The 27976-nt window shown below is 42.4% G+C and overlaps 1 protein-coding gene across 1 annotated transcript in view; it reads right to left on the reverse strand.

Annotated features, from left to right (window-relative positions):
* Nucleotides 1-1834: 1834 nt before the first annotated feature.
* LOC119618770 (uncharacterized) overlaps nt 1835-27976 on the reverse strand; it is a 41036-nt gene continuing 14894 nt past the window's right edge. The window contains exons 4-5 of the mRNA XM_037983091.2: nt 23560-23616; nt 1835-4321 (exon numbers count right to left, since the gene is read on the reverse strand). Of these exons, the coding sequence (XP_037839019.1) occupies nt 3389-4321; nt 23560-23616 (990 nt within the window). The 3' untranslated portion in view covers nt 1835-3388. The remainder of the gene's footprint in view (nt 4322-23559; nt 23617-27976) is intronic.

The following is a 27976-nucleotide window of genomic DNA, read 5'->3' on the forward strand; positions in this document are numbered from 1 at the left end:
AGTGAACCGAGATCGCATCACTGTACTCCAGCCTGGGTGACAGAGTGAGACTGCACTCCAACCTGGGTGACAGAGTGAGACTCCATCTCAAAAAAAAAAAAAAAAAGGTCTCTATATCTTTATATCTCCTTTTTCCTTTATATTTTCTTTCTTTTTTAAATAGATTCATCAGCGATTTCTCCATTTTCTTGATCTTTTTCCAAAGAATTACCTTTGGAATTGATCAAAAACATTATTTGTTTTCTAATTTCTGCTCCAAACTTTCCCCTAATCCTCCATTTCTTAGAGTTTAATTTTTTAAAAAAACATTAATCAGTTCACTTATTTTTGCTCTTTCTAGTTCAATTTTTCCCTGCCAAATGATGTTACTAAACTCAGTGTGGTTTCAAATGACTTGGGTATTTTTTCTAAAAATCTGCTCTCAGAGGAGGAAGATTTGCTATCACTGATGATGTCATTTAAAAGAATGTGACTCAGACTCTTGTGGCAAATTTCTAAAGAATTCTAAAAATGTTTGAGTAATGGGAACGCAATTGCAGCAAGCTTATGACCTACTCTGAAGGAGCCAATTTGTAAAACCTGCACGTTTGCTGAACATTATCTGCCCTTATATATTTGGAAATAATCAAGTGCTAGGATTTAAAGAGGAGCTTTCACTTTTGTTTATTGGGATGCCTTCTGATATTGCATGTCTGTAAGCCAAGATATTATTAATATTTTTCTTTTTGTGAAAATGTATTTAAACACATCATATATAGAGTCTGGCTTCATTTTTGCTCCCAACAGAAATTAACCTCAGATGAAACATTTTTCAAACAAATATTAAAAATTGTTCACATGCTAGAATGACCAGGTTTTCCTTGCAAAAACCAATTCAGTAGATTGATGATGTGGATGAAGGCAGAATGTGTTATTAAAAATAATTAAGTGCTCTGATAGGCCACAATTATAAGCAATAAAAATAATCTCTAATAAAATGTATTGTGCCAATAGAAAGGTAGATTTAAGGTGTGACCTTTGCCAAGGTATGCAGCAGAACTTATTAGAGCCATGTATTTGTAGATTATGTAACAGTTTTTAAGTGGTCAGGAAGGGGAGGATTTTGTGGTCAGAAAAGTGGAACTGTCCTATTTAACATATGACCCTGGCCAGTCCCATCTCAAATTACTGTTGATCAAGTTACAGATGGTTGGGAAGCCCAGGTGGAAGGGAAGCCTAGAATAAGCCCTGACAAAATTGCAATAAACAGTAGGCCACAAAGCCAGTGGCCGTTATCATTAAACATTTACTGAAGTATTTAATATAGAAAATAATGCAAAGAAAAATTGTTTCGCAAAGCACTATGAACCAGAAATCACTTAAAAAGGCTTTAACATATCCTCCCCTGATGTCTTTAGGAAAGCTAGAACATGACCAAAACCATAAATAGACCCTCAGACTAACAGCTTTATGATCATGATTTGAAAGCATTTTGTTTTGCACTTGCATGCATCTCAGGTTTAAGTTTCCAAATTTTTAAAGCATTTAAGTGCCTAATGATTTAGGAATTTACTCTTGAGAATAAACACCACTAGGAACCAATAAATGGAAGCCCAAACTTTTATTATCTCTAGCAACTTCAAATAGGGGCACACGTATAAAAATTTATATATTCAGCATTGGTCTCAATTGGTAGCCTTTTACAGAAGCACTTTAATGGGACAGTAAACCAGAGCCCAAACAGAGAAAAAAAAAAAATCCTAATTTTGTGTTATTGTGGTTGCAAAATTTTCAGAAAGGCACAGATCTAAAGCCCAAGCCTGCTAAATGATTCACATGAAGGCAGAGCCTGAGGCCAAGTTTAAGTGCTGATTTTACTAGGAGGTACAATTCCAGGGTTTTAAGGGTGAAAGGAAAGGCGAAGGCAGGCAAATACAAGGTGGTACATTACTGAGCTGAAAACAACTTCACATGCAAGCACAGCTTCCAGACAAACCATGTAGAACCAGCATACCTTGGGACTGTGTGGATGGCAGGGAGAGGAGTTTCTGTGCTGGCTACTTCATTCTTTCTGTGCCCTTTGGGGAAAGTATGCCTCATGGGGCTCTAACTCTCTCAGTCTTCTGAGGGCAGCACCTGATCCCTCCAGGTAACTGCTAGGGAAGAGCATTCTGTTCCTTCAAATTTCTCACCTGAGTCTGAGAGCATCCTATCATCACAGCCTCTGTGTCAGGGAGGCAGTGCTGAAGCATGACCCTCATCTGGGGGAGGCTGTCGGGAGATGGCACTGGAGGCCAGGCCTCTACCCTAAGCAACAGTTGCAGGCCGGCGTGGAGGTGGACGGTAGGACCGAGTAAATCCGGGGAGGCACATCAACCGGGTCTGGTAGGGCATAGCCTTCTTGGACCTAAGCCATTCCTGCTGCTGGTGTTCACTGCTTCTCAATTCAGAAACAGCACGGATTTAGCTCTCAGATTTTGTAAACTATGATTTTCTCCCTTATTCCTCAACGATCACCTAGCCACGACCTTCTTTAACTCTTCCCCCCACCCTCCAACTTTTGAGGAAATGACTTTTCTTATAATTTGAATGTTAATAAACCGCACTTATTTAGAAACTACGGTTTGATGATCTTGGGCAACTGTATACGTCATGTTGACGCCACTCCTATCAAGACATGAAATTGTCCCACCACAGCCCCAAAGTTCCCCCGCTCCTGTGCATTCCATTCTGTCCAGTTCCACTCCTTTGTAATTGCTTTGAATCGCTACCGTTGCTTCTTCTAGAATGTCTTATAAATGGAATCAGGCCGACCATAGCTTTTTTGGGTTCTTCCCCCCACACAGTATCGTGTTTTTCAGCTCCACCCACGTGGTTTCGGGTATTAATCCCATGGTAGGACAAGCTAGACGCTGGAGAACTCATTATGCGCCATTAGGTAATTTTAACCCGCATCATCTCATTTCTATTGTCACAATAGAAGAAACTGAGGCGCGCCCGGCGTGTGGGCGTGGGAGGGAGCACCCGGGCTGAAGGCCGACTTCCGCCGGTCAGTCGGCCTGGACCTGCTAGCATCCGCTGTCAAGCCTGAGGGGACAGACGGGACCTGGCGTCAACGCAAGGCACGGGCTCGGGCAGACGCACAGCCCAGGAAGCAGGCGCGTCGAAAGCTCCACGCCCAAGCCCAGGCAGAGGGCTCGGCGGGCGCGAGGCTGAGGGCCCAAGAGGCCGGGGTCGCTATCCCCTCGCCACCGGGACGGCCTCCGGGTCTCCTTGCCCCACCAGAGAGAACCGCGGCGGCTACTCAGAGGCGCAAGGGCAAGGCCGCAGCGGGCAGCGATGGACCAAATGCAGGCAACACGCGACGCGGACAGACGGGAGCCACCGCGGCGTCTACGAAGGAGCAGTTCTATAAAGGCGCGCTGTGCCGTATCACGCTGCGCGTTTCCTTCCGCGCGGGGCCGGCGCTACTTCCCTCCCAACCAGGCCGCCGGGCCCGGCGGAGCAGAGACGTCGGCAAGGCAGCAACTGCCCGCAGTCGCTTTTCGCCTGCTTCCTCCGCTCGCTCTAGAGGGCACAGCGTGGCGCGGGGCTCAGCAGGCCGCTTCCCCGCCACGGAGGTGGCCGCCGCGCTCCGGCCTGCTGTAAAGGACCGAGCAGGAAGAGCGGTCTCTGGTTTCTGTGGTATCTGGAGACAGTTTCCCGGCGCGAGGGAAACAAAGATGCTGGCGTGGAGCGGCCTGCCCACCGCTATTGTCTGGCTGCCTGTCAGGGAGCAGCCGCTTTCGCTTTCTTCTGCCGAACGGAACGTGGTGACTCGGGGGCCGCGGAGCGCCTTCGAGGCAGCTTTGTCTGCGGAAAAGGAGCGCGGCGGGCGGCCTGTCGGAATGGTCACCGCCCGCTTTCCGCGGGAGGCGCGCCAGGGACCGCGGGGCGATTTCTCCGCCTTAGCGAAAGAAAGAAGAAGCCGGGATTTGTGGCCGCTCCGTGTTTGTTCCCATTTGAGCTCTGGCGTCGGCGGGAGGGGACAGTGCTGTCCGCGCGCACTCCCTCCGTCGCCGTCAGGGTCGTGCTCCTTAGGTTTCCTGCGGTTTTTCTGCTGCTTTGAGAGTGTCTGGGACCAAGTTCTCACAACATCGTCTTCTCTCGCAAATAATCGTTTTACGATGTTTGTTCTGCTGAATCCACCGGGCGCTTCAGACACGGGCCCTGACGGCACCACCGGCCTGAGGGAGGTGGGAGGGCTGTGGGGCTGCAAGCTGGTTTGGGGATCCCATAATCTTAGAATTTTAATGCAGAGCCAGTGGAAGCGCCTGGTCAGAGAAGCAGGAGGCAACTGAACCTAAGAAAGGGGCTTGGAGTCAGCAGTGAAGCTCTATTGTTTATTTTAGTTTTATTTTCATAGATTCAGGAGGTAGAAGGGCAGCTTTGTTACTTCCAGGTATTGCAGAGCGGTGAAGTGTCTAGGCTTTCAGTGCTGCCCCCACCTAAATAGTGTCCTTTGGACCCATTAGGTCATTTCTCATCCCTCAGGGTGACTGCTATTTAAAAGGCATCTATTGTTAGAGCAGGCAAGCTGCAAGGGCAAAAAACGAAACAAAAAACAAAACCGGGTTGGGGGGAGCATAGAGTTGTTGTTTTGTTTGTTTGTTTTTTTTTTTTTTTTGACAGCGGCGTAGTAAAGTTTGGATTTAGAGCTTTTTGTTACTGCCCATCTCCCATACTCCTGTTTTATTTCTCTTTGTAGCATTTATAACCTCCTGGTATGATAACGCATTTTACACGTTTATTGGCTTCTCTGCCCACTTGATTTTTATCTCCTTTTGGAGAGCAGGAAATTTTTTGTTCCCTGGGGCCTAGCACGGTACCTAGCGCAGTGTACTGGGGGCTTTGTAAATATTTGCTGAATCAGTGGATAAAAAAGAAACAGGGCACATTATCTAAAGTTATTGTGAGACAAGCATAAAACCAAAAGGCGAATGATGCAAGGCGAAGTTATCTCTTTGAACCTGTTCTTTGTGTTTTGGAGCAGTAATACATTAGGACTAGCTAAGAAGGAGTCACGCCAGCATTCCATTTTCCAAATAAGAAAGTGAAACAAGTGAGCTCTCACTTCTGGGATGCTTTCCACTTCATTAGAGGGATTGGTTCTCTGAGGTCAACCCATCAAAAATTTATGAATAAAATGGAAGCCATTTATTACTGTTCCTCTGTTACCCTCAGACATAATCTCATTTCCAGCAGCAGGGAGTTATTTATGGTGGCATGCCTCGTGAGCAAAACATGGGGCTTGGGGACATTCAGAACACCTACAAGATGGTGGTGTACACAGTGCTTGGAGACATATCTGGGGAGTGTTTCAGATGAAAATTGGCCACATCCTCCTATTACCTGTTTCAAAAATGGCCCCACAAGTTCCACATTTATAACTGGTGGATTTGTTTTGAGGGAAGTGAGAGGGAGGAGTACACTTTGTTTTGGAGTGAAGAGGATCAGGGTAGCCAGCTCCTCTGAGAAACTACCCCAGTCTCAATCTCCATTCCTTTGGAACTTTTTGTTAGGAAAAGGCCACATCTTGACTGGGAAAATTTATAACACCTGTCACGGTACAGTTGGAAAGCTCTAAATAAAAAACAAGTTAAAAATTTCGTGTATTCCTCAGTCACCCAGTAATTATAGCATCCTGGTACACAAAACTGGAGGTATCCTTGGAGGTCATTTATTTATTCAACAAGTACACTGTATTTATTGAACATTTTTCATCTGCTAGGCATTGTTCTAGATGCTGTAGATACAGCAGTGAACAAAACACAAAAATCCCCTCTTTCATATTGTTCCACTCCCAGGGCCCTTTCATCCTTTCAATATGTTGTTTTTCTTATTTTAACATTTACCACAACCACCTTCTTTGCTAGTTGGTTCCCTTTCTTCACTAATTTTTTAAAACCTCATTTCTTCAGTCCCTCAACTCATCTGAGATACGAACATATCAAAAATATATGATGAAATACAATTTAAAAGTCAGATCCTTTTTTTAAAAAACTTTTAACCAGAACGAATCCACTTCTAAAATTTTCTTTTTTATGCCTGTAATATTTAAAAAGCCTAAAAATGATCTTGCTGGTTTTCTTCAGTTGACTGTTGTGTAAGTGAAAATTACTTCCCAAATCCTACTACTAGCTGTTATAATCAAATCAGCTTTCACTCTTCCATGAGAATATTTCCTTCACAAGACTTTGGTTGACCATAACCAATTTTATAGTAATATACAACAAAAAATGTGGAGAATAGCAAAATTAAACACATTTTTTTGAAAAATAGAGGTTTCTTTTCCAGAATTTTTTAAAGAGAGTAAATAATGTTAGCTTGGAGGCTTAGAACGTAAATGTATGATGGGATTCTAGTGCACAGCACAGCCCCATAAGGAATATTCAAGCCTAATTTATCTTAGTTGTATTATCTCTGACTCTCTTCCACCGGTTTTCTCTAAACTTATTTCCTGTCATTCAGTCTAAAATGCTCACTGCCTCAAATGTTCCCTGAAGACTATGGCTTAACTATAATTCTTCCCCTTCCACATTTCACATTTAAATGTGTTTTATTTCAGACTTGCTTAAACATTCTTGTGAACTATCCCTACTTCCCTGCTTATCCTCTTCAGCCTAAACCGAGGAAGCATCCTGAGCTCCTCACTTCTCTCCCCCAGGTTGCTCAAGCCTAGGAATCACAGCCAGATTACCTAAAATGCTAGTGATTCTCAATGCTGGTGGACATACTAGAATCACTTAGGAGACTTTAAAAATACTGGTTTCCTGGCCTACCTCTGACCAAATAAATTAGCATCTATGGCATTGGAGTCCTAACACTGATATTTTTATAAAGCTTCCCAGGATATTCTAATGAACAGCCAGTTTGACAAACTGCAGCAGGCAGCCCAAGTATCTGTCCTCGGCAGTGATTCTCAAACTTCAGTGTTTCAGCATCGCCTGAAAGGCTTGTTAAAACACAGATTGCTAGACCCTACCCGCTGAGTTAATGATTCAGTAGATTTAGGGTAAAGCCCCCAAATTAGCATTTCAAACAAGTTCACAGGTGATGCTGATGCTGCTGGTTCAGGGATCATTTTTTGAGATCCTCTGTTCTCAGACCAACAGAAACAAAGACATGCAAGAAAAAAATGAGAGAAAAAATTGGAAAGATTTTATTTGGTATTTCAAACAAAGCTTTGAAGCAGTTATAAAGGTGCAAATTAGAAATGAGCTTTTTAACCTTTATTTTATGGTTTAGTGTGATTTTTAATTTAAAATTGTATTTGGGAAAAGAGGACTACCATAATTCTTTTATGTTGGGGTAGTTTCTAGAAGTCTTAGGCCCTGTGCATTTTTTTTTCATATAAACCTCACCTTTCACCCTCCATGAGAATGTTTCGCCCAGATTTTGCCTGACCATAACGAGTCTTACAGTAGCCCACAACAAAACATTTGTGGAGAATAGCAACATAACACACACACACACACACGAGTGATAGTGGAAGAGAGAGATCTCACTTCCAGCAAAAATGCATAAGGCAGAAATAGTGTTTATCTTGTTTTCCTGGTGATAGGCAAACCTTATCTTGCATGTTCAAGCCTGTGACAGAGAACTTGACACATGAAGGGCATGCAGATATCATTGCAGAAAACTTGTCCGAGTTGTGGAAATAAAGAGTACTTTGCTTTTGACTAATTTTCCCATCCGTTTTTGCAGTTTATGCTCCCTCTACCAGCTCATGAGATTACATGGAGAAAGTCAGGTGCAGGAAGCTTTCAAACTTGCCTAGAACCTTATAACTCATTAGGTATAAAATGAGAGTTCTTGGCTCCCAAACTCTTTATCCTTTTCTCTAGAAAATGCTGTAATTCAAATGCCAGAACACTGGATCTGAAGGGAAGAGAGAAAAGATTTTATACCCTTCAACCCTGTAAAGTGAAATGGAAGAAAAACACGCTCAGTTTTCAAGTTCATGAAACAGTTACAAGAATTTGGATGCAATTTATGACACCTAAGGGAGGAAAAATAGGAAAAGGAAAGAAAGAGAAGTAGAAAAGATTTCAGGGAAAACACCTGTATAGTTAGCTAATAGTCTTAGGGCCGGAAAGAGATTCTGTTGGACCTTAAGGAAGACAGGATAGAAGACTCATCATTTTAGGTTTGGTTCTTACGAGCCACCCAAAAATTTAGTGGCTTAAAACAAGAGCATTTTATTTGCTGAAAATTCTTTGGGTTAGGAATTCAGGCGGGGGTCAGGGAGGATGGCTTTTTTTCTGTTCCATGTGGTCTTGATTAGGGGTATCTCAAGGGGCTGGAGGATCCAAGTTTGGCCTAATCCACAAGTCTGGACCTTGGTTCTCCTCCATGTGCCTCCCTCTCATTCCACATGGCCTTGAGTAATTCAGTAGTCTAGCTCAGGCATTTTTACGTGGCAATGGTTTACCAAGGGGTAGAAGGAATCACAGAGCATTACTTTCATTGTATTCTGTTGGTCAAAGCGAGTCACAGGGCCATTCTGGATTCAAAGAACTGGAAAATAGATTCTACCCTTGATGGGTGGATGGTACAGGCACATTACAAAAGGAATGTGGTTAGGCTAAGTAAAAGAAGCCAGACACAAAAAAGCACATATATTATGCTATTTGTATGAAATTCTAGATAAGGCAAACTATAGTGACAGAAAGCAGATCACTGGTGGCCTGAGGCTAGAGGATGGGGATTGCCAGCAAAAGGGTATGAGGGAGCTTTTTGGCATGATAGAAGTGTTTTGTACCTTGATTGTGGCAGTATATATACAAATGTATACGTTTGTCAAAATGTATGCATTTTATTGTAGTTATTTAGGTAAAGCATACCTTTTAAAAAAAGGTACGAAATAGGAGGTAGGAAGGATTGTCATGACCACCATCGGAAATGATCTACCACACATAAAAAGTTAGATCTGAAGGGACCTTAAATGATCCTGTGGTCCAATGTCTTCATTCTACAGATAAGAAAAGTGAGGCTCAGAAAGTGGACCTTGCCAAAGGATACTCTGCTAGTTTGTGATAAAAGCAGGATTGGAATCCAGACTCCTGACCACAGTCTTCCTGTCACTCCTTCCACATCCTCAACAGGATCAGGGAAAAGGATGCCCTGGCCTGTGTCCCACTGAAACACAGAATTTCCAGGGGTCAGTACAAACAGTCAAGAACAGAGATTTCTGTGCTCTGTTCCTAGTTCTGAGAGACTATGGACACATTCCTGTAACTATTCCATGAGTCAGTGTCTACAATAAAAGTGAATGGAACAATGTTTAGAAATAGAATAGAAAACCATGGGAAAAAAAGAGCACCTATGCCACACATCTGTGGCCGGCAGTGCCATCTTGGGTGTCCTAGGAGGGTATTGATGGGAAAAGACAAGGAGGGCTCTGGAACGATTGAAATGTTGTTATTTACATAGATTTTACTAAATTAATAAACCCACCTTTCAGACTTGTAAGGTGAGAATTATTGCTAGCTTTTGTAATGTGCTCTATAGAGTAAGATAGAGTTGAAATAATAAATAGTATAGCAACCCATAGTAAAATGCAAATGTTAGTATTTAGGGAATTTGAAAAAGTGAATACAGTTTACTCTCTTTTTAGTGTACTTTCTTCACTCAGAAAAAATGACTTTGAACCTTGTCCAAAGTCTCAGACATTTATCAGATGTATGTAATTCCTTTGGATGCCAAAGATGCTTTTTAAAAAATGTCTACAACAGATGTTAAAATGCTGTCAGCTGAATGATTTGCCGCTGGGACATCGGAGAGTAATACCCTGCTGATCTGTGGCAATTACCTAGAGAACAATGGACTTGAACTTTGGATGGAATCTGAAATTTTTTCTAACACAAAGTCATATTTGAAAAATGAATGATTCAGCAGGGAAAGTTTTTTTCAAGAGAACATTGCTCTGATACATTTCTGAAGATTGAATTTTTCTTCATTTTCGTTTTGGTTGTTGTTACTTCCTCATTTTTCTAATACCTATATCTTAAAAATGATTATATAATAAGCATTTTATTTATTTATTTATTTATTTATTTTTTATTATTTTTTTTTTTTTTGAGACGGAGTCTCGCTCTGTCGCCCAGGCTGGAGTGCAGTGGCGCAATCTCGGCTCACTGCAAGCTCCGCCTCCCGGGTTCACGCCATTCTCCTGCCTCAGCCTCCCGAGTAGCCGGGACTACAGGCGCCCGCCACTGCGCCCGGCTAATTTTTTTCTATTTTTTAGTAGAGACGGGGTTTCACCATGGTCTCGATCTCCTGACCTTGTGATCCGCCCGCCTCGGCCTCCCAAAGTGCTGGGATTACAGGCGTGAGCCACCGCGCCCGGCTAATAAGCATTTTATTAAATGAGGGCTGGGACACTGATTTACATCTTAGAGTTGTGGCTTTTGTCTCATAGTTGCAGGCTGGGAGGAGTCTGCTCCTTCACAAACATGAAATGCAGTTGCAGAATAACTCTACTACCAAGTGGAAAGTGGTGCAATTATGGAAATAATTCAAGCCTAAAATATCTGCTCTTATTTGGATAACCCCAGCTGGCTACCGTTAGCTTTGGTATCGAACGGATTCCCCTTGCTTTAAGTTGGATTAAAGAGGGAAAAACAATGTGGAATGTAAAGAAATCAGTTTAGGGCTCTCTTAGAGTTTAACCTCAGCAATCCTACAAAATTTAGCTTCGTCTGGGCCCAAATATTTCAGTTAAAGACCTTTAAAAAAGCGATATTTCCACTCTCGGGGCTGCCATTTTTTGAAATATCTGGACTACCCAACATGTGATATTATTCATTACCCATGCAGACTTTTTACTTAGGTAAATGCACATTTTGCCAGTGTTTTGTTTTTTGTTTTTTTTTGTTTTTTTTTTTCCAATCAACATTGGCAATCACGTACAGGTCACCAGTACTACCTTAGGGCCTCAGGAGCCCAGCATGAAATGAGACTCACGACAGAGACGAACCAAAATTTCTAGGTCTCCTACATCCCTGCCGGGCTGGCTCCGACTTCCCACCATCACTGCTATTCCTGTGGCACCAACGGTTTTAGTCACCTCCTATTTACCACATTGGTGAGGAAGGGGTTCTCACCCTAAGGTTATGCCGTTGGCCAGACACACAGCACCTGACACTGGACACTTGGGGTTGACAGCAGCTTATTAGTCACATATACTCATAGCCAGGGGAGAGGGATAGGGCACACAAGAGCAAACGAAGGTTGTCCTCGGGAACTGAATGAATAAGCAGGGGCTTGGGAGGCAGGCTTTGTGGTAACAAGAGGGTGGGATGCCCCCTGCTTCCTATAGGATGATGTGATTGGCTTGTTTCAATTCCATGGGCTGGCAGGGAACGGAAACCCAATGCTCAGGGATAAGCAGGAACAGCATCTGATGAGGAGGGTAGATTGGCTAGGGGACCTTATCTGCAGAAACAGAGAGGGAAGAAGACTTTCAATTAGGCCATTTGAGGCCGGCCCTCTCGGTTTTCCCCAGATGACAAGTAATACTGCTCCTTACTTTTAGGTCTGACACCACAATAGCAAAGTCAGGACATTATTTCTAGACCACCATCTACTATGCCCTCTTATAACTGGGAGGAAAAAAAAGAGATGGAGTGTGGCAAAGGATGCAGGCCAAATGCTTTTAGTAAATACTTTCAATTTGTCAAAAAAACAAATGTTTACAGAATATCTTGATGTGCCATCACTAGAGTAGGCACAGGGACTTAGAGAGGAGTGGACCACAATCTTATTTGGAAGGAGTCACGTGGAGGAGATGGGGAGGGCACAAGTAGATGATTATAATACAGAGTGATGGGTGTGGGAATTGGGATTTGCACATGTGCAGTGAGAGCACGGTGATGGGAGCATTTATCCAGCAAGGTGAAAGGTCACAGGGATAAGGGACAGTGGCCCCTGAGCTGGCTTTGAAGGATGAGTAGGAGTTTGCCAACTGGAGAAGGAGAGAAATGGGAGCATCATCTCAGGAAGCAACCAGTAGTTGGGAGCATTGTTCCAGAAGGGCTGTTCAAGGAGCTTTCTACTCCTCTCACTGCTCCCGCCCCCACCACCCTGCATTTCCCTTTGGTCCTTCTTTTTCCTCCAGGTATCTTCTCATATTTGCAGAATCAGATTCTTTCCTCATATTGTTCAGGGTCATTGCTGTTGGGGGTGGAGGTGATGGGAGCAGGAGCAGAGAAAATGAGAGAAGTGTGCCGAGGGGGCTGAGGACATAACAAGAATGAACTTTACTCACCTGACCATCTTACCAAAGGCTGCCTTTGAGTGCATGTGTAAAACTTGCCAGTCACTGGATATACCAAAGACCCCAGTCCTGGAACAGGCCAGCTGGGCTCTGTCCGAAGCACTGTTATGGAGTAGTCAGATTCCCTGACCACTCATCTGCTGTCATTCTCTGCTGCTCTTGGAATTCTCTCCATACACTGCTCCTCCTCCCCTTGAACGAGATGATCAACTCTTTCTAAAAGCCTTAAACTTCTCTAGAGACTGAGGAGGCAGGAACCAAAGAGTTTAAGCTCTTTTCATCCAGTCCAGGGGCACTGCCGTCAATGTTTCTACTTAGATCAGTGAGCTGTATTTATTTTCTTACATGATTTTCTGCCTTCACATGTGCTGATCCCTTGGACTGGAAATTGCCTGCACTTCCTCTCTTCCTCTCTCCCTATGTTCTCATCTGGAAAACTCCTACCCATTATTTTTCAAAGCCTAATTCAAAATCACTTCTTCAGTGAAGGCTCCCTTGACTCCCTTGACTCCCTCAGGCAAGCTAGTTGCTACCTCTCAGGGCTCTTTTAGCAGCTATTTTAAACTTCAAACACATTGATTATAATTCTGTTTGCATGCATTTCCTTCACTCATCTAAGCTTCTGAGGCATTTTTGTTTTTATAGCAACCCACAGTAACAGACACATAGTAGGTATTCAGTGAAAGTTGAATGAATGAAAGGAGATAAAAGCCAAAGACAAAACCCTTAAAAATCTTACATATATATAAAACTTCCAACTATCAGTTTGCAGAAAATAGACTGCAGAGAAAGATGTTAAACACTACCCCAAAGTGCAATCAGCAGAACCCGAAGAGGGGAAATTCTTTAGGACAAACAATCTAGTTTTCTGAAAAATAAATTACAAAGAGGGAAGAAAGAGAGATGGAAGATGGCCTCTAATTAAAAAGAGACTTAGAAGACATAACAATCAATTGCAAAGCATGTACTTTATTTGGATCTAATTTTTAATAAATTAAATTATGACATGAGACAATGAGAAATTTAAACATTGACTGGATATTTGATAACATGAAGGACTATTAGTTATTTTAAGCATGATGATGATGTTATACTTATTTTGACAGGAGAGTAGCCATTATATTTCAGTGTTAAGTAATGAAATGTTTACAGGTGAAATGATACAATATCTAGAATTTGCTTCAAAATAATAAGGGAGGGAGGAAATGGACAACAGTGTCAATGAGGCAAGGTTGGCTTTGGGATTGGTGGTTGTTGCAGCTGAGTGATGGTCATACAAAGAGTCACTATATAAATATTGTTATGTGTGCTTGAAATTTTTCTTGTGTTGTTTAAAAACAAAAAATAATCATTTTCTGATAGTATTTTAATAACAGAGTTAAAATGATTACTCCTCACCTCAATGTGAAAAAGTTTCTAAGTTTAACGTATGGTTATCTGCAATTTTAAAAATGTATTTATATATGTGCTAAAATATTCCCCAAAGGGACATAATTTAGAAAAAAATGAGTAAATCCAATTAGGAACATCTGTTTTTCAAAGTGATATCTATATAATAATATATCAACTAGCAAGCTACTTTATTTTACTATTATTACTGATTGCAGGTTGTTCTTAGGTGCAAAGCAAATGTGGAAAAATAGTTTCTAAGCACCATCACCAACAATGTCAGCAATAAGTAGATTTTGAAGTTTGTTCACTTCCACAAAGTCCAAAGTTCTGTAAGTTAAACAGTGGGTTTCCAAGGGTGCTTATCAGTGTGGTTAAACAAGGTATGGTGATACTGACATGGGCAGTGCTTTTGGAGGGGGAAAAAAAAAAGCTTCGTTGATCACTTTATACAACATAGGTTACTTAGAAAGAATATTAAATGTTTTATCATTTGTATCTTCAATTTAACATTACTTTTTTTTATGATAAATATTTTCCCAAACCTAAAGATTGTGTGTCAAAACTTGTTTTTCTTTTTTAGACTTGCCCAGTAGAGTCTGAGGATGTGGGCTCAGTACCCTGCCTCCCCTGCCCCCAAGAGTATGGATGTTCTGAGTCCCTTAGTCCTTGTAATTGATGGTTGTCATTAAATGTGTGTTTAGTTGAAATAGTAATGTCATATGTAAACGTTTTAAGTTTTTAGATTAATTAAAAATATTTCTTAGTTCTAAATATATCTGAATTTTTCAGGTGTATGTCTACATGTATGTTGCTGTATAACTGGGAAGCAGATGTAGAAGGTTAAGACCCAACCTTTATTGAATGGCTATTCTGTTAGCTAATGTGCTAAGTGCTTTTCAGGTGTTGCTTCATTTAACCCTCCTGACACACAGTCACGAAGAATTTTACTGTTTCCAATTTGTACGAAATATTAAAGAAGGGCTCAGAGAAAATAAGACACTTGCCCAAGGTCACACAGCTTGTAAGCAGGGGGAGCAGGGAGTTGGATGCCCATTACCCTGGTTTTTACCGTTTCCCCCCTTGTACTCCGATTAATCATTTTCTCCTCAAGACTGTGAACACCTCACTCCTCCCCCCTTTTTTTTGTTTTTTTTTGTTTTAAAAAAAGAGATGGGGCCTTGCTTTGTTATTCATGCTGGAGTGCAGTGGCACTAGCACAGCTCACTGCTGCCTCAAATTCCTAGGCTCAAGCAATCCTCCCACCTCAGCCTCCCAAGTAGCTGGTACTACAGGTGTGTCCCACCACACCCTGCTAATTTTTAAAAATTTTTTTGGCCGGGCGCGGTGGCTCACGCCTGTAATCCCAGCACTTTGGGAGGCCGAGGCGGTCGGATCACAAGGTCGAGATCATCCTGGCTAACACGGTGAAACCCCGTCTCTACTAAAAATAGAAAAATTAGCTGGGTGTGATGGCGGGCGCCTGTAGTCCTAGCTACTCGGGAGGCTGAGTCAGGAGAATGGCGTGAACCCGGGAGGTGGAGCTTGCAGTGAGCCGAGATCGCGCCACTGCACTCCAGCCTGGGTGACAGAGCGAGACGCCGTCTCAAAAAAAAAATTTTTTTTTTGTAGAGAGATTGGGTTTTGCCATCTAGTCCAGGCTAGCCTTGAACTCCTGGGCTCAAGACATCTTTCTGCCTCTCAGCCTTCCCAAGTGCTGTGATCACAGATGAGAGCCTGTGTGAACCCTTAAAGAGCAGCCTTCCATTAATCTTTGGGGATTTCACAACTCCTTAACTAAAGTGGATATTTAATAAATATTTGTTAGAAAATCTCAGCAAATCATTCAAGTGTCAGCTCAGGACAGGAGTTGAAAGCTCTTTGCCAGCATATTTTAAACTCACTTTTGGGACTGACCATATGTGATTATTGAATAACCATTTAAGAAAAATGTTTGAGAACACATTTGCAGGCTTCAAACTACATAAAGAAACGGGAGAAAAGGAATGATGCCAAAGACTGGGGTAAAGGTTAAAAAAAATGAGATTTAAATTTGGAAAATGATAAATTAACCAGAAAAGTTTATGTATTCGGGGTTTTACTATGTGATCTTGCTGCAGGAGAAGTGGAGAAACTAACAACCCATGGAAGAAAATTCATATAATACTGGGATCAAGTCAAAACACCTGATGGTTTTAGAGGACAGAATTTTCAGAGAGAAAAACACAACCAGATGACTCTCTGTACCCCTTCCCCAGGCCATGGGTGCCTGCCTGATTCCTATAGTAATGAAGGAACGTTTTCCTGATGTGACCATATTCATGGTGTCAGTGCAATCTCAGCAGAGATGACGCTCCCCACTCAAGCTGCCATGTGACTTGACAGGTGAGACGTTAAGTAATAGCTAATAATATTATCTGCCATTTGTTGCATGCCCAATATATGCCAGGGGCACTAATAAGTGTTTTACATAAGTTATCTAATCCTTCCAGAACCAAACAAAGAAACTGAGGCTTAGAGAAGTTGGGATTTTGCAGCTAAAAGATCTTTCTCTTGGACTCTAAAGCCCAGGCATATTCTGGCAGGGATTATGGTAGCTGAGGGTGACTAGTAGTGTTAGGAAGGTGAATTTTTGTTTAACAAGCCCCAACGACAAAAGTTTGTAAGCATTTAGACTGTTTCTGAGGAGCCATGCTCTAGAAATATCTAGAGACAACTAAGAAGGTGACAGGCCAAGGAGTTGGAGGATTGCTGGCCCAAGACCCCCAAGGACCTCTTTAGCAGAAACTCAGCATTTAGAAGCCAGGGTAAAAAGCCAAAGGTAAACTAACTTTAAGATGTCTGAATTTTCAATAAAGGAAACACTTCCCGGGAGGTGTTGAGTAGGTGAGATCATTGGGAATTTGCCCTGTTGTTTCTGGCACCTGCTTCTGTGTGTCTGGACTTTGTAGCACCTCCTGGCCTCAGTTCCTCCCTATTGTAGTTTGACATGCCCAGCCTGGCTTCCAGAGTCACCCCTCCAAAGCACTGAGGTTACTGTAAGCTCTTTGAGGGCAGAGGCTTGGTTACTGACAAGATTCCAGTATGGGAGCTGCTCAGTAAATATCTATGAACTGTTCCAGGGATCACCAAGTTCCTGTTGTCAAGAGAGAACCCTGGGCAAGAACCAGGGCCATGTTCCTTCCTGGTCTTCTTTTCCCTACTGCCTAAGGAGCTCAGCCATGGAACGTGGAAAAGCTATGGAGACAGTAACTCTGTAGTCATGCCAGTCAGGTCCTTTTCTCACTTTTATTGCAGACTGAAAGACTGTCCTGTCCTGAGGACAGGCTTAGCATTTTCCAGTATCATGATATGTAATGTCTATTTTTTATTTTCTTAAAATGTTCGGTGGGAGAGTGTCTACAGTGAAAAAGGTATATAATATCAAAGGCTGGTGAGGATGTGGAGCAACTGGAATGACTACACTCAGCTGATAGGAGGGAAAAGTAGTACAACCACTTTGGAAACCTGGGAGAATCTGCTAAAGCTGAACATGTATATACCCCAAAGCCCAGCAATTCCACTCCCAGGTGTATGGCCAACGGAGAGATGTACACATGTACTAGAATGTTCATAGCAACACTATTCATATTAACCTCAAACTGGAAACAATAAGTTCATCTATAGTATAATGAATAAATTGTGGCATATTTATATGTGGGACACAGTAATGACATGAAAAAACTACAACTACATGCAATAATATACATGGCTCTTACAATGCTGAGCAAAGAATCCAGACACAATAGAGTCCATAGTGTATGATTCTACTTACATAAAATCAAGATGTTTATATTAAAGTATAAAAAACAATTTTTGAAGGTAAACTCATCTATGGTGTTAGAAATCAGGATCATAATTATGTGGGAGCAGTGACTAGGCATTATACGATTCTGGGGTGCTGGTAATGCTCTGCTTTTTGATAAAGTTATTCGTTACATGGATTTGTCACTTTGTGAAAATTCATCAAGCTGTGTACTTATGATTGGTTCACTTTTCTATATGTGTGTTATACTTCAATACAATTTACAAAAAGTGTACAGTGAGGTCTTTGGAACCTATCTGTTAAAAGAGGTCTTTAAAATCATGAGTTGCAGGCCAGACACAGTGGCTCATGCCTGTAATCCCAGTACTTTGGGAGAACAAGGCACGCAGATCACTTGAGCCCAGGAATTCAAGACCAGCCTGGGCAACACGGTGAATCTCCATCTCTACGAAAAAACACAAAAATTTGGCCAGGCATGGTAGCACACACCTATAGTCCCAGCTACTCAGGAGGCTGAGGTGAGAGAATCATCTGAGCCCAGGAGGTTGAGGCTGCAGTGAGCCACGTTCACATGACTGTACTCCAGCCTGGGCAACAGAGTAAGACCCTGTGTCAAAAAGTAAAAAATAAAAATAAATAAAAATAAAAATCACAAGTTGACTTCTACATCATTTCTTTACCAGTAGAAATAAAGTAAATTCTGAAATCTTGTAGCATACAAACGTGCCTTATGTGTTATTAAATATAACTAGTCTCAACATTTTTTTGTAAAATGATAGTTGTCTATTTAGAAAGAAGCCCATTTGCTAGTATCTTTTTAATAAGTGTTTAGTGAGAAGCATGTGTGTTTGTTTTATGTAGCCTGAAACTAATTGTATAGTGTGTCTGCTTCCTTAGAACAAAATTGGTTGCCACTTTGTTAAGCAATAGTAAATAGGTCAATTTCTGAAGGCCAGTAACAGATCATTTATAATTCATCAGATTGCTAATAAAATAAAATTGGGGGTCTCAGTTGGGCTGCAGTAATAGAATACCATAGACTGGGTGACTTACAAACAGGAGAAATTGACTTCTCACAGCTCTGGAGGCTGGACATCCACTATCAGGGTGCCAGCATGGTTGGGTTCTGGTGAAAGCCTCTTCCAGGTTGCAGGTGGCCATTTTCTTATCATATTTTTACATGGTACAGAGCAGAGAGTGCTCTCCTGTCCCTTTTATGAGGGCACTAATCCCATTTATAAGGACTCTACCCTCATGACCTAATTTCTCCTAAGAGTCCCACCACCTAATATCATCACCTTGGGGGTTAGGATTTCATATGAATGTGGGGTTGGGGACACAGGCATTTATTTCGTAACAATGGGGAATCAAAAAATTTCTGGCATCACGGTGAAGTTATAATACAAAAGTCCTTAAAACCACGAGTAAACGGATATCAAAAGTGTTCCCCACCACAGTGGGCCTAGGAATCTACATTCATCCCAATGTAAGGTGTGCCGCAGAGGCTCAAAGGGGGCTGTGCTATAATGCAAAGGGGGGGATCGACAATGCTTTAAATTCAGACTCTGTTGGTAGTGGTTGCATGCTTATAATCAATATGGATGTAAGTATTAAGTGAACAATAGCCAAATGCTATGGTAATTTAAAAGACACAGATATCCAGTTGGGCCTGGTGGCTACTGCTTATAATCCCAGCACTTTGGCAGGCCAGGGTGGGAGGCTCACTTCAGCCTATGGGTTTGAGGCCAGCCTGGGCAATATGGCAAGACCCCATCTTTACAAAAAATAAAAACAAAAATAACAAAGTATGTTTAAAAAACACAGATATCACTCAAATATAACCCACTAAAATACTCCTCCTTCCCCACCAAGTTGAAGGGTAAGTCTGTTTTCAGGAGCTGATTTATTTCTTTCCACCTCTCCTAGGATATTTTGTTGAGTGGAGAAGTCAACTTAAAATTCAAGGCCCCAAGCCAACTTTCCAAAAATGATTCCCCATTTAGCCCAGTGTCTCAACAAAAACCCTCAGCATGTTCCTTCTTCCACAGGGTCCTCATGTAATAGTCCTGGCAGTAGTAGTGGTACTAATTATAACAGCTAAATTCGTATAACACCTTCTATGTATTAGGAACTGTTTTAGTGTTTTCTATATATATACAAAACCATTTAATCCTCCCAACAACTCAGTAAGGCAAATATTAAACTACCACCCTCATTATCCCATTTTATAGAGAAAACTGAGGCCCAGAGAGGTAAGGGGATTTGTCTGAGGCTATACAGCTGGTAGGGGAAGAAGTCAGCCTTTAGGGTGATGATTCTTGACTTTGCTTGCACTTTGGTATTTTTGTTTGTTTGTTTTTGAGACAGGGTCTCCCTTTGTCACCCAGACTGGAGTGCAGTGGTGCAATCATGGCTCACAGCAGCTTCAACCTCCTGGGCTCAAGTGATCCTCCTCTCTCAGTCTCCCAAGTAGCTGGGACCACAGGCACACACCACCATGCCTGGCTACTTTAAAAAATTTTTTTGTGGCCGGGCGTGGTGGCTCACGCCTGTAATCCCAGCACTTTGGGAGGCCAAGGCAGGTGGATCACGAGGTCAGGAGATCGAGACCATCCTGGCTCACATGGTGAAACCCCCTCTCTACTAAAAATACAAAAAATTAGCCAGCTGTGGTGGCGGGCACCTGTAGTCCCAGCTACTTGGGAGGCTGAAGCCGAAGAATGGCGTGAACCCAAGAGGCAGAGCTTGCAGTGAGCCAAGATCGCGCCACTGCACTCTAGCCTGGGCAACAGAGTGAGACTCCGTCTCAAAAAAAGAGAAAAAAAATTTTTTTGTGTGTAAAGACAGGGTCTTGTTATGTTGCCCAGGTTGGTCTCAAACTCCTGGGCTCAAGCAATCCTCCCACCTCGGCCTCCCAAAGTGTTGGGATTACAGGTGTGAGCCACTGTGCCCAGCAGATTGCACTTTGAATACCCGGGTCTCACCCACTAATCACCCAACCCCCATTCCAGATTCTAATTTAATTGACCAGGGATTTTAAAATGCTCCTTGGGTGATTCTAATAAGCTGCCAGAGTGGGGGCCACTGGTCTGGGGCCTGGCTTTGTAGCATCCTACTATGCAGCCCATGAGAAGTGATTGAACAGAAGCTACATCTGGGTTTTTATGACTTTTCCCTCATTGGGAACAACTGGTTAAAGGAACAGTCAATGGCAGAAGTTTTGTGGATAAAATAATGACAGCTGGATAGATATTTAGCCACATGGTCTTAGGCCAGTGACTCAGTTTCTTCATCTGCAAAACAAAGGGTTTGAAATAAGAAATGATCTCTTGGTTCCTTCCAGTGCTATGAGTCTATGAAATCAATATATGAAACCCTGGATTATCCAGGAGTGGATGATCCAAGGAAATTGTCTAATCTGAGGACCAGTGTCCTTCAGCCAACCTTCTCATTCATTGGTGTGTGCTCAAAGAATGCACATCAGTTTTATTTTTGGCCTAAGCAGAACATAAATAGGAAGGAAGAAATCATGTGTGTACATGTGAAAATCATTCAAAAGATAAATTAAATGATTTGGAGGGATTATCTGCTGTTTGGGATTACCCACATCACTGCCCCCTCCAATAGCGTTGATAATTGAAAGATGCCTGTAGGCTGATTGCCGACAGCTGAAGGATCCATGTTGCCAAGGAACCTATGGCTGAGTGCCAAGGAATGACCTGATTAATTATCCTTTTCTTTGTGCCATCCTGGCTCTTCATACCCTTCCCTCACTAGAGTGGTGTCCAGTTTTAGGAGCACGGAAGAAAACAGTTAAGTCCCCAAAAGTGAACAGTCCCTATTTCTTGAGGCAGAAAATACACTGGAGACCTTTTCATCCCCCCTCAGGTCCTGTGCTGGCTGCTCTGCTTGGTGACTAAACCTCAGACCATAATGAAATCAAAGATAGTCTGTCTAGTCACACTGGCTTTCCATGTGGAGGGTTTTGGCAAAATGTTCTCTCTTCTTCAATTGGATGCATATGGAGGTTGTAATGTGCAAGACTCCAGCATGAGAAGCACAGGCTACTACGGTCAAGAGGCTAAACCTTATTCCCAGTGGCTTTATACTGACTGGGCTTAAACTAGTCATTATCCTCAGCACTTCACTTTGACTATGGAGTGTCATATAGAATTCTTTTTTTTTTTTTCTTTAAATCATGAACCAGCATGCTAGGTGAGAAGTATCTTTATTTCAGGGGAATTTGGGAAAGAGTTTGCACAAATTCTGTGCACTGGTTACTTAGCTAAAACCAGGTTACATAACTGTTTAAATTTGGTATAAGCCATCTATCTGTACATCCTTAAGCAGTGTAGACAAGCTGGCCCCAGGGCCTAGCCCCAGAAGTTTCAAGCTTTAAACAGCACATTGCAAATTCCAAATTAGCACTCCCATCCTTATCTTGACCAATAGTCTGTACTCGACTTATAGATAAGCATAAAGCTTTCTCAGTTCAGCTGTAAGATAATCTTGTCTTATACATACTATAATACAAAATATGAAGGAATGATTCTTCCTTCCTGAATTCATTCCATCTAATTCACAGTTTATTTCACAGCCATGTAGAATTCTGAGTCTTTTCTAAAACTAGTTTTTAAATTATTGGCTTTTACAGGGGTATTCAATAGCTATTGAACTGATGGCACCAGACTGCTTATTTTTATCATTTTTTTTTTTAATTTTTAGAGACAGGGTGTTGTTCTGTCACCCAGGCTGGAGCGCAGTGGTACAATCATAGATTACGCAGCCTTGAACTCCTGGACTCAAGGAATCCACCTGCTTCAGCCTCCTGTGTAGCTAGAACTACAGGTATGCACCACGATCCTCAGCCCTGGTGTTTTACTGGATGTGCCGGCCAAGGGCCAGCTCTACAGTCTTCTGCTGGGGCTTCCCAATGCTGGCCCTCCATGGGTGGCTTCTGGAAACAACCCTCAGAAAGAAGGATGGTTCTACTCATACCAGAACCTTTTCCGTCATCTTTGCATCTTATAGAGGCAGGCAGACCTCAGGTATCTGCTCCATCAGAGGCTTGACCTCGCCTCAGTGGCTGTGATTATTGCCCAGAGAACCAGCCAGATTTTACGTAAATTTCAAACAAATCTTTTAAGATTAGGGTCCTATCCTGGAGGCAGCTGGAGGGAGAAAAAAATCCCTCTTAGAACTTGGCCTTTGAAGTGAATTCCTTCAGCAATCTTGCTCTGAGCTTTTCCTGAATACAGTTGCAAATTGATTTGGGGTTTGTCCTAATGGGCTGAAAAACATAGCTTTCCTGTGTTGGGTGGCTCAGTGAAGCCACTATTTTAAAACCACCCGGAGTTCCTTGAAAAGCCACCCTCCATGAGATCATTACAGATACATCCTGAGCTCAATAAAAAAGAAGTTGAGCCTGTGTTTCTATTGGTAGACTAGGCGGGTTTGCGGATACTTGGACACTGGTTTGGGCATAGATTTGTGCTTAAGCCATATGAACAGATTAGTCTGGTATCTAAGCCATATAGATACTGGATTTCACCCTCTATCCATGTCTATAGGTATACTTTATTAGCTTGTTAATGCCTTTCTTTCAAAGAAAAATTTATTTAGCCTTTAGAGAACACAGTGATTTTTAAAAATATAGCTTTATTAAAGAACTTTAGCCTAATCTAAAATGGTTTCACTGGTCTGCACATGCCACAGGTTTACTGGGGTGTAAAATACCAAATTCTCTTTATGTGTTCACTAAATTACTTTATCTTTTGCCCTGATAATACTTGTCACAAAATATGGAGACCTACTCAATTTTACTAGTCATTGAAGGAATATAAACTGAAACTAGAAGATAATGATTTTTTCAATCATCAAATAGTCAAGGAAATGAATATTGTCACTTCTGGCTGGTGTGACATCTAGGAACATATCTTGACACAGAATTATTCTTATATAGGAAGAAGGGTATTATGTACACAGTCACTTGCAATACTCTATAATAATCAAAATTATTCAACAAAGTCTAAATATCTGACTATAAGGGAATGGCTGAATGACTTACCATTTTGTAACTAACAGTGGCTCTCACGAACACATTGAAAAGGTTTCTGATATACAGCTAGGAGAAGAGCAGGACATGACACAGGGTACAGACTACAACAGCAACTATAGCATTTTTTTAAATGTACATATAAAATATGTTTCTGGTGACAGCCCCACTCCCTCCTTCATTGGCTGCTCAGTGCCTTAAGACGTCTGAGGTAATTCCCAGCTGGGACCCCTCCATGTCTGCACTGCTCTGCTTCTATCAGGCCACCCTGCTCTCCAGTGCATCCTGCCTCTGGTCTTTGAACTGCTGGTTTCCTGCCCTGATGATGCTTCTCTCCTCCTCATCCTCCTCATCTCAGGTTTTTTTATTTTTTGAAGACAGGGTCTGGCTCTGTCACCCAGGCTGGAGTGCAGTGGCACAATCACAGCTCACTGCAACCTTGAACTCCTGGGATCAAGCGATATACCCCCACCGCAGCCTCCTGAGTAGCTGGGACTACAGGAGCATGCCACCATGCCCAGCATTTTTTTTTGGTTTTTGTAGAGACAGGGCCTTGCTATGTTACCCAGGCCGATCTCAAAATCCTAGGCTCAAGCGATCCTCCTGCCTCAGCCTCTCAAAGTGCTGGGATTATAGGTGGAGCCACCATGCCCAGAAAACAACAAATTTCATTGTATCTTTTTTTTTTCTATGATTACTCTGAAAACACTGTTTGATGAGCCTTAGAAATTGATACCACTTTAAAACTACAGAAGAGTGGGTAGTCTGGAGAGACTATTTCACAACTGGGCCAAGGTGATGACTAGTTTCAATTTTGTGCTCTTAGGCCTCATTAGTCTGATTCTGAGGATGCTTTATTCTTCCCTAAATTGATTGTATTAATAAATAAAGCATGTGGAGGGAGGAATCTCTCCTAAAAGAGGAGCTCACTCATCCTTGAAAGTATATAGGATTTTTTTTTTAAGTGTCTGCCTGGGGAAAATGCTGTGGCGGCATTAATAGGCAACAGCATTTTAATTATGAATCTAATATATTTGTATCACAAAACCTGGCAATTTCAACGATAAAGTACTGTGATTACACAAAGCATTTTTAGAAATAATAAACCTCTGCTGAATATGCTTACAAACTGCATTAAGATTCCATTTCAGCTCTCCTTAGTAATATCAAATCATATGGGTAGGTTGGCTGTTTTAAAATGTATTAAATGTAAATTGATTTTGTATTGTCAGAAATAATATTTAGAGACATTCTGCAGTCTCTGTCACGACCCTTGCCTGATTCCTGCTTCATGTGTTTCTAATCCTGGAAGATTTATACAGCTTTTAAATTTTCATTATGTGTTCTCCTGCCTGCCTGGTAGACACTTGCTGTACTTTGCTTGCCACCAATCTTGGACTTGTCTAATGTGAGCCAGGATCCAGTCTGGGGACAAACACTGAGCACGAAGTTTGGGCAAAGCTTTGGCGAGGGGAGTGATCCCAAATGTAGGCTCAGGAGGCAGCTGCATCGCTTCCAAGTTTTTCTCACAAGGCTGCTGGCTCTGCTAATACCAGGGCCAGCAAACTCCCATCTAAGCCACAAACATAACATTAGTGTGCCACGCAATGTGAGTTAAGATTTGTCAAACACACCTTTATTTCATATTTGGCTGGATCATAAAGCACTCATTGCAAAGTTCCCTGGGGCCTGCAGCAAGGGACCTGGGTTGCTGTAACTCTGGTTTGTTCATGAAGTACATTAGTGAGCATAATAAAGTAATTACATGCCTCCTACGGGTTTTTGTCTTGTAGAGTATGTGAAATCTGCCCCAGATAAATATATATATTTTAAAATGAAAGCACATGAGATGTTAGAGGAGAATGCAAGACCTTAAATGATCAACTACGTGGCACAGAAAACACTTGTAAAGAAGGATGGGGGAGGCCAGGCACAGTGGCTCACGCCTATAATCCCAGCACTTTGGGAGGCTAAGGTGGGAGAATCACTTGAGTCAGGAGTTCGAGACCAGACTGGGCAACGTACTGAGACCCTGTCTCTACAAAAAGTTTTAAAAATTAGCTGAGTATGGTGGTGTGTGCCTATAGTCCCAACTACTCAGGAGGCTGAGGTGAGAGGATCGTTTGAGCCCAGGCGTTGGAGGCTGCAGTGAGCTGTCATTACACCACTATACTTCAGCTGGGCGACAGAGCAAGATCCTGTCTGAAAAAAAGAAAAAAAAAGTTTTGTTTTGTTTTGTTTTGTTTTGTTTAGGTTTCAGTATGAACAGACTAACCCTGTTTAAAGAGGGATGAGGAATGAGGATCTTCATCTGCCACCTGCAGGGCTCTGGGGAAGGACAGGATTCCAGTGCATTTGTTGTAACTGGCTGGGCACAGGAAAGCTGGACTTATAGGCAACAGTACCGCAGGGTGGTCCTGTGTAGGAAGGGCTGGGGAAAGAGCCAGGGAATATTCCTCCTTGTGTCTCTGCCCTCTACAAACTAGGTGGTCAAAAATCTCTCAAGTTTTGGGTGATGCTGCTCCTGGAAAGCAACAGCATATTTCACCCGTGAAAACAAGTGCTCACCTCAGTGCCTGCAGCCTAAAAGAGACCAGACTTTTGAGCTTCAGGAATATCAGGCATTCGACCCTAAAGGTGAAACTGTGCCCAAAGGGTTAAAGAAGTTGGTAACAGGAATTCTTGAGCTTGTCTTATAGGATGGCGTATAAGGAAGTAGCTTGTAACAGTCCCCTCCACTTACAACAAAACTGGCCAACTGGGGCAGTTGCAGTGGCTCAGGCCTTTAATCCCAGCACTTTGGGAAGCCAAGGCAGGAGGATTGCTTGAGCCCAGAAGTTTGAGACCAGCCTGGGCAACATAGCAAGACCTCGTCTCTACAAAAACAAACATGAAAAGCCAGGCATGGTGGCACATGCTTGTAGTCCCAGCTATTTGGGAGGCTGATGTGGGAAGATTACTTGAGCCTAGAAATTCAAGGCTGCAGTGAGTGGTGATTTCACCACTGAACTCCAGACTCTAGCTTGGGTGACAGAACAAGAACTTATCTCAAACAAAGAAGCACAACAATAAAAAACAAAACCAAAAAAACTGGCCAAACTGGCTGAAACTAATTGCAACCAATATGGCTGGCTATAGTCTATGCAGAATGGTCTTACTTTGCCAGATGGGTGACCTTTTGATGTCACAGTCTGAATTCATACCATATGGTTCCTACCAATTTCCCCCAACTTTGCACATACAACCACAAAGAAGCACGAAGAGACAACCGCACCCACTTAAGGGACTTTGCAAACTTCCCCTCCCCTTCCTCCAATCATTCACCAACCCCAAAACCCCTCCCCCAGAATTTCTCCTTTCCATGTACTGCTTTGAGACCAGTACAAGGAGATGGATTTGAGCCCATTTCCTGTCTCCTTGCACAGCCACCTTGCAATAAACCTTTCTTTCTACAAAAATCTGGTGCTTCGGTGTTTGGCTTTTCCTTGTGTGTGGGCAAATGGACTCAGTGCAATTAGGTTACAAGGGCTCATAATATCCTCATATTCCTGTGTATCCTGTTTTGCTACCTTTGGTTTGATTTTCATGAAAATTCGTACTGGTAAAATGGAATTGACTAGAGCAGAGGCATCCAGCCTTTTGCCACCAAGAACTCTTTATTATTCCTAATCCTCATCAAGAGAAAAAGGAAGTTATGACTAATTGGTTTTCCACTTTTGTTAGACACTCAGTGCATCTAACCAGCAGGACCGACAAGTACTGCCCCAAAAAGCTGAGGTACTTCTAGCCACACGTCAAGGCTCATGGCATTTTAATAAGACATGGCAACCTTTACAGCAGGCCCAGCTCTGATTGTTGTTAGACTTTTTGAAATACTTAAAATCATCTGAGGGCTCCTTTCACTGTCAATGAAGACTCTTGGCCAGCCAGGCACGTGTGCTGTTAGGCAGAACAGAATCTGGGAGGAAGAACAGCTGGAGCGGGCCGATGTTGAAGCGGTGGGTCAGACAGCAGCGTTGGGCCCAGGACTTTATACACTTCCTATAAGAAGCACTAGAGCTGGAAAATGGGAACTCCTGCAGTGCTGAGCCGATCTGTTTCCAGGAGTGGGGAGAGTTGTTGAAGAGATGGAATGGGAACCGTTAACCTAGCTAGAAGCTCCAGGGACACAAAGGTCAAAATAAAACAAAACAAAATACAACCCCTCCCCAAAACCACAATGATACATCTCTTAAAAGCTATCCCAAAAGCTTAAAACACACACACACACACACGGGGAGAAAATATAATCAAGTGTTGCCTTCAGACCGTGGGTGACAGATACATATTTATTTAAAGAGGGGAAAGACTGTGTCGGCAGGGGAAGTCAGTCCTACTGAGAAGGTGTTATGTGCCAGGCATTGTGTAGGTGCTTTATAGGGTTGAAGGT

Source organism: Chlorocebus sabaeus, chromosome 9 (genome assembly GCF_047675955.1).
Source record: "Chlorocebus sabaeus isolate Y175 chromosome 9, mChlSab1.0.hap1, whole genome shotgun sequence".
Lineage (NCBI taxonomy): Eukaryota > Metazoa > Chordata > Mammalia > Primates > Cercopithecidae > Chlorocebus > Chlorocebus sabaeus.